The sequence below is a fragment of the Fonsecaea monophora genome (assembly GCF_001642475.1).
Source record: "Fonsecaea monophora strain CBS 269.37 chromosome Unknown Scaff70, whole genome shotgun sequence".
Classification (NCBI taxonomy): Eukaryota; Fungi; Ascomycota; class Eurotiomycetes; order Chaetothyriales; family Herpotrichiellaceae; genus Fonsecaea; species Fonsecaea monophora.
In genome coordinates, this window is record NW_019174001.1 from 1 (window position 1) to 14459 (window position 14459).

Sequence of the window (14459 nt, forward strand, 5' to 3'; positions counted from 1 at the left end):
TCACGTATCCGTGCTCAGACTCGTTTGGCAGAAAAGTTAGCCTAACTTTTTGATTGGTCAACGCGCGTTAGCGCGCCAACTCAGTGCGCTAGCACCTGTCAACCGCAGGCTGATCCATCTGAGACAAGCAAACACCAACAACACCTCACACTATGACACCTGGTTGACCAACCCGCCAACATTCATTCAATTGATACATTTCATCACGGTGATGAAATCCCGGAAATCTCATTTTTGTAGTCATCAACATTCCTCCGTCACTGCATCTACCCTGGTAGGTAGATACGTGGCTCACTATATACTGACTGCCTCCACAAAAACCGCTCACAAGCTAAGGAGAAACAACAAAGCGAATGTCCATCTCAAACCCCCCATTATCTAGATGATCATATACACATCCTCTTGCGACTCTCTTCTGCTTCCAGCCGAGCTCTGTGCCGAAGCATCTCCCAGTCAACATACCCGACCAACTCCCAAACTCGCCAGGACTCCAGACATGTCTGAAGGAAATACATCACCCTTTCGTTCTTCCCCCCAAATCTGAGGTTTCAGTGGAAAAGAAGCTGCTGAGTTTTCGTGGTCTCATTCTTGAATCACCATAGGAATCAGTCCCATCTCCATAGACTCGTCAATCGGACTCAAGTCGGCCATATCTTCAACCGCCACCGTGATCTCGGCCCTTTCAACCCGCTTGGATTTGTGTGGCCTCGGTTTCCTCGCCCATCCGATCAACACTTTCCACCCGGAACCGTGCTCCTTGCCTTCTTTGATCACCTCGTCCACGCCCTCGAGCCACCGGCTCTGTTCCCTTCCCGACTCTGCCCGCACCTTGACCAACCACTCCTCCCACATGCGAGCCCCGAGGAGGCCAGTGAGGTCTGCGACATCCTGTGTACTGCCCACGGGACCTTGCACGGCCTCTACGTCCATGTATTGCCTGACGATCTTGCTGATGGTCGACACTTCACTGATTGGCCGCGGCGCGGGGACAAACGGCTTGCCCCCTTGTCGCCATGACTGCCAGCCTCCACTGTATCCGTAGGGTTGCTCTTCTGTCTCCTTGGGCGGCCTTCGCCCCATCGGCATGAACATCCAAGCTCGTTTGACGCCGACGAAGCCTTCTTTCTTCAGGCGTCGGAGCCAACTTCGAGCGGCTTCGCGTTCATACCCGCGCCGGTGCAATTCAAACCCGAATTCCACCGACATGGTCTCCGCCCGGGGCCCTGCGTGTGCAATGGTCGAATCCATGATCATGTAGTCGAGGTACCCACCTGGTTTCAGCACCCGCATACACTCCCGAAGCGTCAGATCCCACTCGTCAATCTCAGGCACCCCCGGTACAGGATTGTTCTTGAGAAGGACGTGCAGTGACCGCGCCGAGATGACATCGAAGTGTCCGCCGCGGAAAGGTAGCTGCCAGAGGTGTGGGACGGAGATAGTGCGGTGGTTTGCTGGAGCTTCAGGTTTCGCCATGGCCGGTGGCCGTTGAGACCGTGCCTGTTCCTTGGTGATGACAGTGTAGATTTTGACATTTGGCCACTCCAGAGCTGCGTTCCAGGCCCATGACGCCGAAGCGGTACCGCCAATGTCGAGAATGCGGAGTCGTCTGCTTCCCACGCACGCAGGATCATCTAAAGGAACAGTGGCTTTGGTTTTCAACCTTTGACAGGCAGCCGCAGATGCAAGCAAACGGCCGTGGAACATGGCTCTTAGGGCGTCAATCTGCCAGTTCGACGGCTCGATCGATGCAAGGGCAAGCTGTTCCCGTTCGGCCGTCTGATAGGCGATTTGTTCGACGGTACGCTCGAACACGCCCGTCTGTCGAGGATTTTGGCTGAACGGACCAGAATACTTTGGACGTGCTGGGTCGACCAATGTGTGCTGGCCGAGGAGGTTCTTGATGTGCTTTTCCGGAAGAGCAATCCGGAGAGCCTGGATCGCGTCAAGGCGAGATGTCGAGTGGATGAATGCATCCCGACGTTTACGGACAGCGACGAGATGCTGGAACGCTGCGAGAAAGATGGGTTCCTTTGTTTCGGCTTCGCTGTCGGGACTGCCCTTCTCTGGCCAGGTCTCCACCTCCACCACCACTGACGTGTCTATCGTGGCTTTCTCCGCGAACATTACGGTACGACGGACGCCCTGGACGGCCTTGATGTCCTTGCCATCGGGAGGTTCGGCTTTGTCGGAGAGCCGCTCGTTAGGGTCAGAGTCCAGGATCGCGGACAAGTAGCCCGTTTGGGCGGCGAGCCAGGATCCCGTCCGGTCGAGATTCTGGCCGGCCGTCTTTTTCAGTTCGTCGTAGTACTTTTCGTCGTATTCATAGTTTACGGTCACCACTTCAGATGCCTTAGAGGGGCTTCCAGCACCAACAACAGTGGCAGGGCCGTAGAGATCGTCATCCTCGGACTGGGACTGCTGGCTCTTACGTTTCCCCACCACCGCCAGATCAAAGGTGGCCTGCTTCGCGGTCGGCGGGCCTTCGGTCATATTTGTGTCGTCGACCGTTAGAACCGTCTCGACGACGTTGTCCTTTGACCGACCCTCCCATGGCCGATTGTAAAACATCTCTGCGGTGGCAGTACTGGGCACGCTCGGTGCCTTGGACTTGGAAATGCACCAGGTATGTCGCGAACCATTCTGCAGGGAAGAAAAGAAGCCGCCCGGTGAAGGGATACTCAACTGCGAAAAGCTGTAGTCGGAGATGGGGGTCTCGCCGTCGGCGCTGCGTGGTCGACTGATGGGCTCCGGGTCAATGCGCTCGCGCATTTCCTGTCGTCGACCCCCAGACCTCTTGGACGGGCGAGAGCTGCCAGAACTGCTCGACCCGTCGTCCCTGCTTTTCTGGCTCGCGAGCAGTTGGAGGAGCTGCAGAGCCTCGGGCGGCAGTCTCACGCCCACGTCGGAGCCATTGGACGGCGGCTTGTCCTCGAACTTCTTGAGCTCATCGATCGTGGGCATCAGAGGCGACAGGTCCTGCGGGGTGGCCCCCGGCACCGTCGGGAAACTGACAATCATCTCGGTGAATGCCGCCGGCGACGCGAGATTGCCGAAGGAATTGTTGTCCGAGTGCGCCTCCGCCGGTGACAGAATCACGCTGTGGCCATTATCAAGAGCAATCTCGAGAGGCTGGGACTCGAGATTGCTAGGCGGCGGACCTCCCCAGGTGTCGCCCTCCACGACCTCGAGTTGTCTCATGTCCGGCGTGACGGGAGCGCTGGTCTCGGCGTTGCACGGTGAATCCGAGATCGAACTGTTGCTGTCCCCGAGCGACGGCGGGGCATTAATCGCTGGGACATCTCTGGGAAGCGCCGACAGTGCCCTGGGCGACAGCCGGATTTTCGTGGCAGGAGACATGCCAAAAGTGATCTCCTTGATCGGACTCGCGTCCATCGAGCCCCAAGAGTCTCTGGGTATGATCAGAGCAGGGTAGCGGTTGCGGCTGGATTTATCGCTGGCAAAGCTGTTGCGACTGGATCCCGAGGCAAAGCTGGTCGGGTCGCTGGCCAAAGACGGGCAGTCATCACTGAAGACCGTGCCTGAGTCGCTACCCACCAGAGAGCTTCGGGCCGAGTCTCGTCGACAGCCTGAGCCAGCGCTGCTGGAAGGGGAGGGTTCACAGGAAGAAATGGGCGAGGACGGAAAGGTCGATTTGGCGAGTGAGCTCTTGCGGGCACCGGTTGTAAAGAGAGCCGGATTCCATGCTGCAGGACGGCCGATGACTGTCGAATCACTTCCATCCCCCTCACTGTCGCTTTTCACCCCTTGGCTTGCGTCTTCCTTTTCCTCGAGAATGGTATTAAGCTGCCGACCACGGCCCAGCCGCGGTGGAGATTGGTAGGTGGTCGATGGTAAGAGGCTCATGCTTGTAAAGAACCAGCCTTTCACAAGTCTATTTACTATTGTCGGTCGATCGATCGGGGTCGTGGTACATTCGTGTCAAACGCCCATCGGCTTTGTCCGCGCCCGCTCAGCGAAAAAAAAGGGTGAGATCTTGGTTGTCTGGGTGTGGTCGAAGAAACTACTGTGTATTATTAATAGCGGTAAAACGGGCGCCGGTCAACGGTCGCGCGTTGGATTTATGGGCGTTCCAGGTTTTGTTGAAGAATTTGGCTAACGAGAGAAAGCTGACGGCGACCAGCGAACTTCAGCGGCGACGAGGTTTCGGAGGGGAAAATAAGGTGAGGAGGGGAAGGTAGGAAAGGAAGGTACAAAGGAAAAGAGAAGAGCTACTTGGTGGTGGTAAAGAGAGAGCGGTGCAAGCGCCTGTGAGGACGGGCATTGGCGTCTCGCTCGAGGCCCTGTGGGAAAATTGATGCGGAAGTGTGGCAATGTCACGCACTCTTTTACAGATTGGGACATGGACATATCGACCCGGTGTCGATTGGTTCTGGCCGCCGTGCACGAGGCCGACAAGCCAGAAAGGGCATAGCCGGGGTGTTTGGGGAAGACGTGCAGGCCAATACCACGGCACAGAGAGGCTGCAGCCAGCGAGACGCGCAGGAAAATAGCATCAAAGGCGGAGATCGATAGTGCTGAGACGTGTTGGCAGGACGTTGGAGGTTGAAGGTGGACGACGACACATGGTTGGTAGAGGCAGCATTTCCTGCAGAATGAGGGGAACAACCATGATTGGCTACACGAAGCTAGAGTGGGTCTAGACTGGGCGGTTACAGACGGCGCTATACCCAAAGCAGATCCCTTCTATTTATGGCACTTTTTAATTCATCGAGATGCCCCGTGGGAAGCCCATTTTGCCCAAGAACGGTTCTTGATGGATCCTGAAGAAACCGGGATCCTGGGATCTGGGTTGCCAAGTCAATGATTCTCCAGGGAATCAATTTTGACTTCTTCCCAGTTTAACCCCATCCACCACGGGCCTGCTTCTGGGCCAACGGTCCTTCAAGCCTTATTCCGACAATCATAACACACCTCGTGTATGAGGCTGAGGTCGTAGTATGCAGTTTAATCCCCAAGCCATCCGGGAGGGAATGGCGAATGAGTTATGTCATTGCTTGTACATGGTTACCCCTCGCCCAGCTCGATCCTTTCATCTCGCGGACAGCGCCACACAGACACAATACTGTGATTCCGGGCGTAACGCCGTTTTGTGAGATCCAGGAAAGTACAACCCGTCTGGAAACAGAAAACGTGGCCCGTGATCGGCCCATCACGGTGGCGAGACTTGCTGGGTATGTCGCCATCTTCCTTGCGTCCCCGTCAGGAGATCCTGGATAAGACCAGAGGTCTAGAAGGTTAATTTGGGATACCATTATTTGATCTGGTTTGGTAGCCTCTTTCCTTGAAAGCAACTGTCTCAGACTAACAGAGGGGATTCATATCATCAAGCTCGGCCCAATTACAACATAGTCAAGGAGAAACTGATTGCACAGGGTCACTACGTTACCACCGAGAGACATGTCACATTTGGCTAACGAAAGAGGAACAGATGGTCACAGTGACCGAGGATGGTGGCGAGAGCCTTCCAAGTATGTGTTCATAGAGTGTCCCAGAGTCTTTGACTCTGGGCTATTGAAGGGCGGGCTGTGTGTCTTCGGGGCCACCCCTGAAGTGGTCCAGGTGGGTACCCCCGTCCAATGAGTGACACTCCTTAATCAGCTTGACGACAATCCATCTTCCTCTATCCAAGTGCTTTCAATACGGCGGTACTGTTGGCTACAAATCCTGCAAAACCTGTCAGCTTCCATTCAACCCAACGTTCGAGGATGGGGGACCTACCATATCCATCAGCATTGTACCGGCACATCTGTTGGGCGAAAGGTGGGCTTGTTGTCTGAGAGAGATCGTCGACGTAGATCACATCATAGCCTATCCATGGTCAAATGCTTTGGCTCTGAATCAGAGGCACGAAGAGAGGTTTTCAATCTTTTCTTACCCTTGAAGAAGGCATCCACCAAGGTGGACCAGACGCACTGATCGGCATTGACGCCGCCGAAGAACAGCGTCGACACTTCGTTTTCTTGGAGCCAGAGGCCGAAGGGCGTCTGTGGTCCCCACAGCCCGGACAGACGGTTCTTGTTGAAGACCAAATCGGTACCGGCTGCGACGCCTTCGTCCTTCATGGTTCCCAGCACGCCGTATGGCTCGGCGTTCCAAGATCCGCGCATCAGCAGGCGGCCAACCTCAATCGTCGTGCCATTCTCCTTGATGGTGCCCATGTCGCTGCCGAAGGTGTCGTTGGCGAGATCTGAGCCGCCGCTGAAGGAAGACTTGAACGACGGGGGGATCGTCAGCAGGTCGTACTCGGTGAGTCCCCAGTTCACCCAGAGGATCTTCATGTCGTGCTTGCGGAACCCGTTGATCATGTTGACGGTTGGCTGGACGGCACCACGGCCATTCTTCGCGCCGGGGGACAGATCAGGGTGAAGGAAGAAGTTTTGCATGTCGATGATGACCAGGCCGGTGCGGTTTGGCTCGATCTTGATGGAAGCCCGGTCGCCCATCATCGGCAACACCTTTGGCGACGTGACCGGAGAGCGGTCGCTGCGGGTCAGGTCAAAGGTTCCATTGGGCAACTTTTTCCAGTAGTTGTAGTAGCTCCCCAGGGTGGATGTGGCTTGTTCGAAGCCGTCGCCGACCAAGGCGTATGCCTGACGCTCCTCCAACGCAGCCGGGCTGGCCGCACTCAAAGAGCTAGCGACGAGAGCAGAGACAAGCAAGTGCAAGGGAGAGATGATCATTTTTGCGATACCCATATTGAAAAAGACCTCGGCAAGGCTGGATAACGAAGTTACTCGGGTACTATCCAAACAATATGCCACGAAAAAGCAACCACTCCATCTTCGATGAGCTTTATACCTTTACAATTTCCATCATCTGGCTCAATCTCTACTGCGGCAGTTGAATGCCGAACGACGCAGCGGAGATGTGCATTTCTTTCAACGTTATTTACCCAGCATGAAGCCTTGGGACAAGACGAGAGAGAGATATGGCTATAGCCCAAATAGGAAGGCCGAGACACTTTGATAAGCAACCCGCCAGATTGTCGACAAAGCATATGTACATAATACATTTATTTTATTACTCCAAGATCTCAAGGGGGAACAACATATTTCCCTCCCCCGCACGAGTTCCAACCCAACCACAAAGGCACACTCATCCCTTATCTTTGGCCTAGCTAAGTCAGTCCTCGTATTGAAATTGTGCTCTGGGTAATTCGAGGCAGAACGAGGTTTGATGAGTCAAGAATCTTGGCCAGCTTTCGCCTCTTCCCGAGAAACCCGAGACAGGAAAGAGAGAGTCGTTTGAAAAAGCGCGGATCTCCATCTAGAGAAATGCTGAGTGTGAAAGGGCAAACGGCTGGTCGGGACATGGTCCATCTACGCTGTTTTGGCGAAAATGACATTTCTCGGGTCCGTGGTGTGAGTTATGTATGTATGTGTGATGCCCGTGATGGTGCTCCGAAGGGATGTGACGGATATCCCGATCGACATATCAGAGCCCGGTCACTCGCTGGCCACCTTGGCACGTTTGGACATGGAAAAGAAGCCTTCCCCGATCTAGCTGAGTAGTGCTTGATGGCGACGAGGTGGTGGTGGTGGTTGTGGTGGTGACGCCATCACGAAGAGAAAAATGGTAGGAACAAACACCAGAGTGATATTGAATCTCGACTGCACGTGGGAGGGCAAAAGTTTATCAGTCGAATTCCACATTGTCTGTGAAGCCTTTTGGTCAGAATGGGTGGTGAGCGGCAGAATTCAATACCAGACAGACCCGTGTCCCTCACAACTGCTTCACCCACTGTCTTTCACTACCGCAATGATGATGACGAGTAGCTACCAGTCATCAGCTTCTCGTCTCCTACATATTTCATCAGACACTTCTTCTCCCTACTAGACTGGGTCCCTCTTTCAACCAGAGCTACACCATCAAGTTGAACCGTACACGATGATTTTACATACTATCCTTTCGGTGTTGCTCATCCTGCTTCTCCCTGCCGCGTCCGCTAAATGTTGTCGGGAGGATATAGGAGGTGACTGTGGTGATAATTCGCTGGGAACCCCCTGCTGCGGATACAAACCGTGCAACGCCTTTTGTTGTTCTTGTAAAGGAGGTAAGCAACTTCTCGCAACCTTGGTGCAACCTTTACCCTGGGCCAGTCTATACCACTTGACCCATCTGACACAACACGATGCATGCATGACTGACACGTTTCCTTCAGTTTCGGTCATCCGGGAGATCATCGACCAAGGCGACATGGAATGGACATCCATCATCACTGCTCCCTACGACTGGGAGCACTCGACTTTTGAACAGTGGACCTGCCGTGCCAGCCACATCACAACGTGGTATCCACCTCCAACGAAACGCGCCCTTCCTGAAGATTCGGCTACAACAATATTCAGCTCCAGCCAGCCTCTGGCCACAGTCACAAAGAAGCCTCAGCCGACCTTGACGCCTGCACTCCGACACGCCACGCGAGACCAGGAAGCACTCGCCGAGTTGGAGGCGACATTCGACTCTGTGAGCAAGGGTAAAAAGAGTAATGGCACAAGCGTCATCACCCTGGACCAGTACTTAGGCTTCTTCAATGTTGCGGATGATGGAACAGAGACTGATTTTGGCAAACATGTCGAAGCCAAGTTTCGAGCTCATGACAGGGACGGTGATGGTTTACTGACGTTGGAGGAGGCGCAGCTACTCTGTGATTCTGATGAATGCTATTGAATTCGAGCCCAGAGCACGGTCTCTCTGAGCAGCGCCTACCGAGTCTCGTCCTTTCATTACTCAGGCATTTGTTGTTGGTTGGGAGACAAACAGGAGAGAGCAAGGCTGCACTGGAAAGATGATTGATTATTGGTCAGCCTCGCCGAGAGATCGGAATATCAGTTGATCCGTCGGGCACCAATGCCAAGCACAAGCACGTGCATCGTTACCCCAAGCTTCATCTTCAACTTCTTTGGAGCCGGTCACCAGAGCGACACGAGCAATGACAAGTCATCCTCGAAGCAGCTACCTGGAACATTTTCTCTGTTTGGAATGAAGTCATGCCAGGTGTATATGTTTCTTCCCGTAGTTTCCTTTTGATCATCTTCAGTGACATTTTCCCTTCCTCATCTCTGTCAATTCTACTAACTTTTCTCCTTAATGCCTTGGCTCTCTTAGCTAACTTTCAGTCCTCCATCTTAGCATTTTCCTCTGCTCTTTGTAGACGTCCTCGTCAATTGGTCATGGATCTAGATTCAGATGATACGTGGTCGGACACCTCTGAGGAGGACGAATCCCAGCCTAACCCGCCATTTGTGTCTCGCGCCTATCAAATTGAGATGTTCAACCACAGTATGAGAGGAAACATTATTGCTGTTGTAAGGCTCTTCATTCCACCCCAGCGCTGATACTCTATTGAAGATCTACTGATAATGGTATAGATGGGCACTGGGAGTGGGAAAACACAAATGTGGGAGCTGACCTTCTTCCATCACGGTATCAGACACATGAACACTTGCCTTTGCGGATTCTGATCTTTGGGGTCTGCTATTAGTGCCAAGCTGAGAATAGAAGCGGAACTGGAACGATCCCCAGGCAAGGTCTGCGTATTTCACATGTCCTATACCCTCTCCTTACTCACCGTCCCCTCCAGTTGGTATGGTTTACCGCGCCGAGCGTGGTCCTAGCGTATCAGCAGTACCGTTTCCTTTCCCAACAGCTGCCGGCCTTCCAGTTCAGACTCATCACCGGCGCGGACACCCCCGAAAAGTGGACGTCCAAGCAGATTTGGGACCAGGTCCTCCATAACATCCAGGTCGTTGTTTCTACCCCCGCCGTCCTCTTCAACGCTCTCAATCAAGGATTCGTGTCATCACTGGCCGCCATTTCATTGCTTGTTTTCGACGAAGCCCACCACGGGATCAAGAACTCCCAGCAGAACGAAATCATGAGAGTTCATTACCACCCCCACAATAAGCCCGGGTCTGGGGTCGAACTGCCTCATATACTTGGCCTGTCTGCAAGTCCAATCACGAGGAACAGAATGCAGGAGAAAGATGTATTGGAGAGGAATCTCAATGCCGTTTGCAGGAGTCCGTTGCACCAGCTGGACGAGTACACAGCTTTCTTGACCATGCCAGAACTGATAAGATTGACATATGGTACCGCTGAGCAACGTCCCTCTGAATACTATCTGGCGTTACAAAGCGTTGTCTCTGCCATCCGTTTAGATGATGACCCGATTGTCAAGACTCTCCGCAGCAGAAGCGATGATCTCGAAGCGCAGACCAAGCTCGAGAAGATCTTGAGAAGGAATGGTACGCCGGCCATTAAAGAACTACAGAAATTCCAACGGTCGAGCACAGGCATACAAGAGACTCTGGGAAACTGGGCTTGTGACATGTTCATCAAGAATTGCATTGGGAAGGTGGAGATGAAAGAGTTGCACACGATTGACCGTCCAATCTCCAATTCATCTCCTTCTCAGAACCACCGGTTCATCAAATCCTGCCTTCGGCCTCTTCATGAACAGATACTGTCGGGGAGCTTGACCATGTCTACGGAAGACAACATTTCACCAAAGGTCCGGGTTCTCCTCGACTTCCTCCAAAAGAAGCATTGCGCAGATCTTAGATGTCTTGTATTTGTGAAAGAAAGGCATGCAGCTTGGTGTCTCACTGAGATTCTCAACAATCACCCGCTCACAAAAGGCTCCTATGAAGCATTTTCCTTTGTCGGACTGAGTGATCCATCGTATAAGGGAACATTTGATTTCACAAACCTAAACCGTCAACTTGACAACCTCGAGAGATTCCGAAGAGGCCAGCTCAATATCTGTGTGGCAACTGCGGTGCTTGAAGAAGGTGTCGATGTGCCCGCGATGAACCTTGTGATATGTTTCGATGAACGACCGACCTTTCGAAGTTTCGTCCAAAGCCGTGGCAGAGCCCGGCAGAGCAATTCAAGATTCGTCATCCTCCAAGACAACGCTGTCAAGGTGCAAAAGTGGCAGGCCCTGGAGAAAGAGATGGAGCAGGAATGTCAGAGTACTCTTCGGGAGTTCGAAGAGCGGCAGCGTATAGAGAGCATGGATGAATCCGAGTCGGAAATTTTTAGGGTTGCGTCTACAGGGTAAGTTATAAGACGGCGTTTCATCCCCTGCCCTTGGGAATTAGCACCCTGTTTTCAGGCCAGTCTACTCACGAACATAGTGCCACATTGACATATAGCGGAGCAAGACAACTCCTGAGTCGATTTTGCGCCAAGCTACCCCGAATCGACGAGTGCGAGCAATCAAGTCCGATATTCTACCTTGAGGGCGAACCTGGCGTCGAATTGGTGGCGAAAGTAGTCTTGCCGGATACTCTTCCTCCGAGCTTGCGCCAGGCAGAGTCAAAGTTTACCTGGCGAACAGAAAGAAGGGCCAAGCAAGACGCGGCCTTCCAGGCTTATCTGGCGCTCTACCACGCCGGAGTTGTGACAGAGTATCTGTTGCCTCCAGAATGGCCCAAGAAAGAAGACCCCGACGGTTCAATCGAAAAACGAGACCGCGAGTACGACGTACAGAACCAACATGACCCCTGGCCAACACTTATGAAACAATGGGCGACCACAGGCCGAGTTTACACCCACCGTTTACAGGTTGAGGCTGTGGATTGCGACTATCCTGCCATGCTTCTACTCCTCCCCCAACAACTCCCCAGTCTCTCTTTTCCCCTTTTTACGGCGCCATCCAGCAGGATACAAGTGAGTGTGAGTGCCGGACAGGAGGCACACGATTTCCCCACAGACCTGGGCCGGGACATAAGTTATCTTTTCCTGGAAACCATCCTCGGAAGAAGACTACGTGGTCTCGACAAGCAACAACTGCCGTTCCTTCTCGTTCCCGACCTGGACTTACCATCGATTCGAGATTGGTATCGGAGGGCGTCTCGCACCACAGCACTGACGGACTTTCTCGAGACGCGTTCTGACTTCCATAAACAATATCTTGTGCAGCGTAAGCGTGAAGTTCCTTGCGTCTGGCAGCCTGTCACACGACGCGACCGCGTCGGCCGATATGAACCGCAGCTCGAGACGGTGGACGGCATTACCACAATCGTCGGAACCAAACTTCCTCGGAAGCTGGACTATCTGATACCCACACGAGATGATCCAGTAACATGCTCTGCTGCGCGCAAACTCTTACCAGTGGATGAATGTGCTATTTTGGGATTATCCGTGGAATACGGTCGGCTCATGCTGTTCATACCATCGATCACGCACATGCTCGAAGTTGCTCTGCGGACGGTGGAAGCCTGTAAAGGACCGTTAGTTAGCCTTGGCTTTGACAGCATTGATCTCCTGTCCGAAGCAATCACGACCCCAGCCGCGGGGAGTCGAAACTATCAGCGCCTCGAGTTCCTCGGTGACGCCTTACTCAAGTTCTACTCCTCACTCCAAGTTTTTGTCGATCACCCAATCCACCCAGAGAGCTACCTTACCCTATACCGGACCAGGATCATCAATAATGCGCGGCTGCAAAGAACAACCCGCGCCCTGGGACTGGATCAATACATCACTCGGAAGCCATTCGCCGGCAAGCAGTGGTCGATTGGCGTCAGCGATCCGCAAGTACAGGCCCAAAAGCTGCCCGAGAGTCGGGTGTCGTCCAAAACATTGGCAGACGTGGTCGAAGCGGTAATCGGAGCTGCGAGTCTTTCCGGCGTTGAGCCAGAAGACAAGGATGCAAAGGTCCTTTCGGCACTCAGGCTGTTTATTGAAGAGATTTCATGGAAGCCCTTGTTGGGGAATATTGCCCAATTCGAGCTTCCCAAAACATCTTTGAGCCATGAAGCCGGGGCATTGCAGACGGTCGAGTCCTTGATCGGCTACTCGTTCGGGTGCCATGCTCTCCTGGCACAGGCCCTGACTCAGTCTAGTCTTGGAGGCGATGCTCTCTCGTCGTACGACCGACTTGAGTTCCTAGGTGACGCTATCCTCGACCAGATTGTGGACGCGAAGCTTTTTCACAGTTCTCTCCAACTTGACCCTAGGGAGATGACACTGCGACACCACGCCCTCGTCAACCATGCAACGTTGGCGTTCTTCGCTCTCCAAACTTCAACTGCCCGCCGCACATTTGATGTGCAGATGGATGTTGGCACAGAACAGTTTGTGAGTATGGAGAAGACTGAGACGGTGTACCTGCCCGACCACATTCGACGGACTGGCACTCCTACAGCGCCATTGCAGCGACGAGCCACGTTGGCTGCCTACGAGGACGTCCGCTCTTCGATTCTTGAGAGCTTTGCCAACGGCAAGACGTTCCCCTGGAGCGAGCTCCTCCACGTCGGGGCCCCAAAACACTACTCGGACATTGTCGAGTCAATCCTCGCCGCCGTGTTCCTCGATTCTCAAGGCGACCTGACGGCCTGTGAAGCGGTGCTCGAGAAGATGGGGTACATGGCGCTAGTGCGCCGCCTCGCCACGGATAAGGACATCGATGTGTATCATCCCGAGGAGCTCTTCTCCCAGCTTACAGGCAAGTATGATCTTGTGGCGCAGCAGAGGACGATCAAGACCCAGACCAACGAAGACTCGGGGAGGAGAAGTTGGCGGTGTAAAGTCATGTGTGAGGGGGAGAGGATCGCCTTCTTCAAAGGCGCGACCTCTAAAGAGGAAGCGCAGTGTCGGGCGGCGGAGAAGGCGTTGGATGTGGCACGCCGCAAGGGGTGGAAGGAGCCTGTCAAGCCGCAGTCCGACCGGGACGGCGAGAACCACGCAGCTGGACACCACGACACCGAGGACGATGAAGGGGACGAGCATGTTTGAGAGCTCAATGGAGAACGAGTCTCAGTAACTGCGAACTGGCAGCTTAGCCATGCAAGTCCCTCGTATCTAGCCAGGTAATTGCAGTAAAAGCGAGAGAGAGAGGGAGCATGACGTTCATCCAGCCATCCAATCACCTTTGTAGTATGAACCATGATATCAAACTACTAGGTAGAATGGTATATACTACCACGCACGCGTGTGTTCATGTGTGCATGAATGTGCGTAATCACCCCTGAATGGTACCTATGTAGATTCCGTCTTATTTGATGACGATGATGTCGAGGTCGATGTCGGTGTCGAGGCTGACCTTGAGCTTGAGCTTGAGGTTCATACGATGAGGGGTTGTACGAAGCAAGGTAGTTGTATATGTACTCGATTCTTTCCGTGATTTCATCATTCCAAAGGGAAACAAGTAAAATCCTGGTCTGAGTTGGTTCCCGTCTGGACATGGACATATCCCACTCTGTAGTCCACTTGGTAAGCCCATGACTAGACCACCGAGTGGACATTTTCTGTACCTCGTACAGATAGATATCTGTATCTTCCACCACCTTGGATTTCCACAACCCCTTTTTCTTTTCTTCTCTTTCCTTTCGTCTCTTTGATCCATCAGAACCCCCAGCTTGAAACGGGACGGAACCACAGCAATGACCCAAACGACCAAACGACCGCGAAAGCACCAGTAAAGGCACCACCCA

At 53.4% G+C, this 14459-nt stretch overlaps 4 protein-coding genes across 4 annotated transcripts; 2 read left to right on the top strand and 2 right to left on the bottom strand.

Moving 5' to 3' along the window:
* Positions 1-582: 582 nt before the first annotated feature.
* Positions 583-3864, bottom strand: AYO21_08232 (hypothetical protein; the record flags this gene model as incomplete). Its single annotated transcript, XM_022658179.1, has 1 exon — positions 583-3864. One exon carries the CDS (start codon positions 3862-3864, stop codon positions 583-585), a length of 3282 nt encoding a protein of 1093 aa, XP_022509452.1.
* Positions 3865-5641: 1777 nt separating this feature from the next.
* On the bottom strand, positions 5642-6716 carry AYO21_08233 (hypothetical protein; the record flags this gene model as incomplete). The annotated part of the gene is made up of 3 exons (XM_022658180.1): positions 5642-5685; positions 5740-5829; positions 5897-6716. The coding sequence occupies 3 exons, from the start codon at positions 6714-6716 to the stop codon at positions 5642-5644; spliced, it is 954 nt and encodes a 317-aa protein (XP_022509453.1).
* Positions 6717-8160: 1444 nt separating this feature from the next.
* Positions 8161-8688, top strand: AYO21_08234 (hypothetical protein; the record flags this gene model as incomplete). Its single annotated transcript, XM_022658181.1, has 1 exon — positions 8161-8688. One exon carries the CDS (start codon positions 8161-8163, stop codon positions 8686-8688), a length of 528 nt encoding a protein of 175 aa, XP_022509454.1.
* A 503-nt stretch (positions 8689-9191) lies between these two features.
* AYO21_08235 (hypothetical protein) lies at positions 9192-13761 on the top strand (the record flags this gene model as incomplete). The annotated part of the gene is made up of 4 exons (XM_022658182.1): positions 9192-9300; positions 9390-9490; positions 9602-11079; positions 11160-13761. The coding sequence occupies 4 exons, from the start codon at positions 9192-9194 to the stop codon at positions 13759-13761; spliced, it is 4290 nt and encodes a 1429-aa protein (XP_022509455.1).
* Positions 13762-14459: the final 698 nt, after the last annotated feature.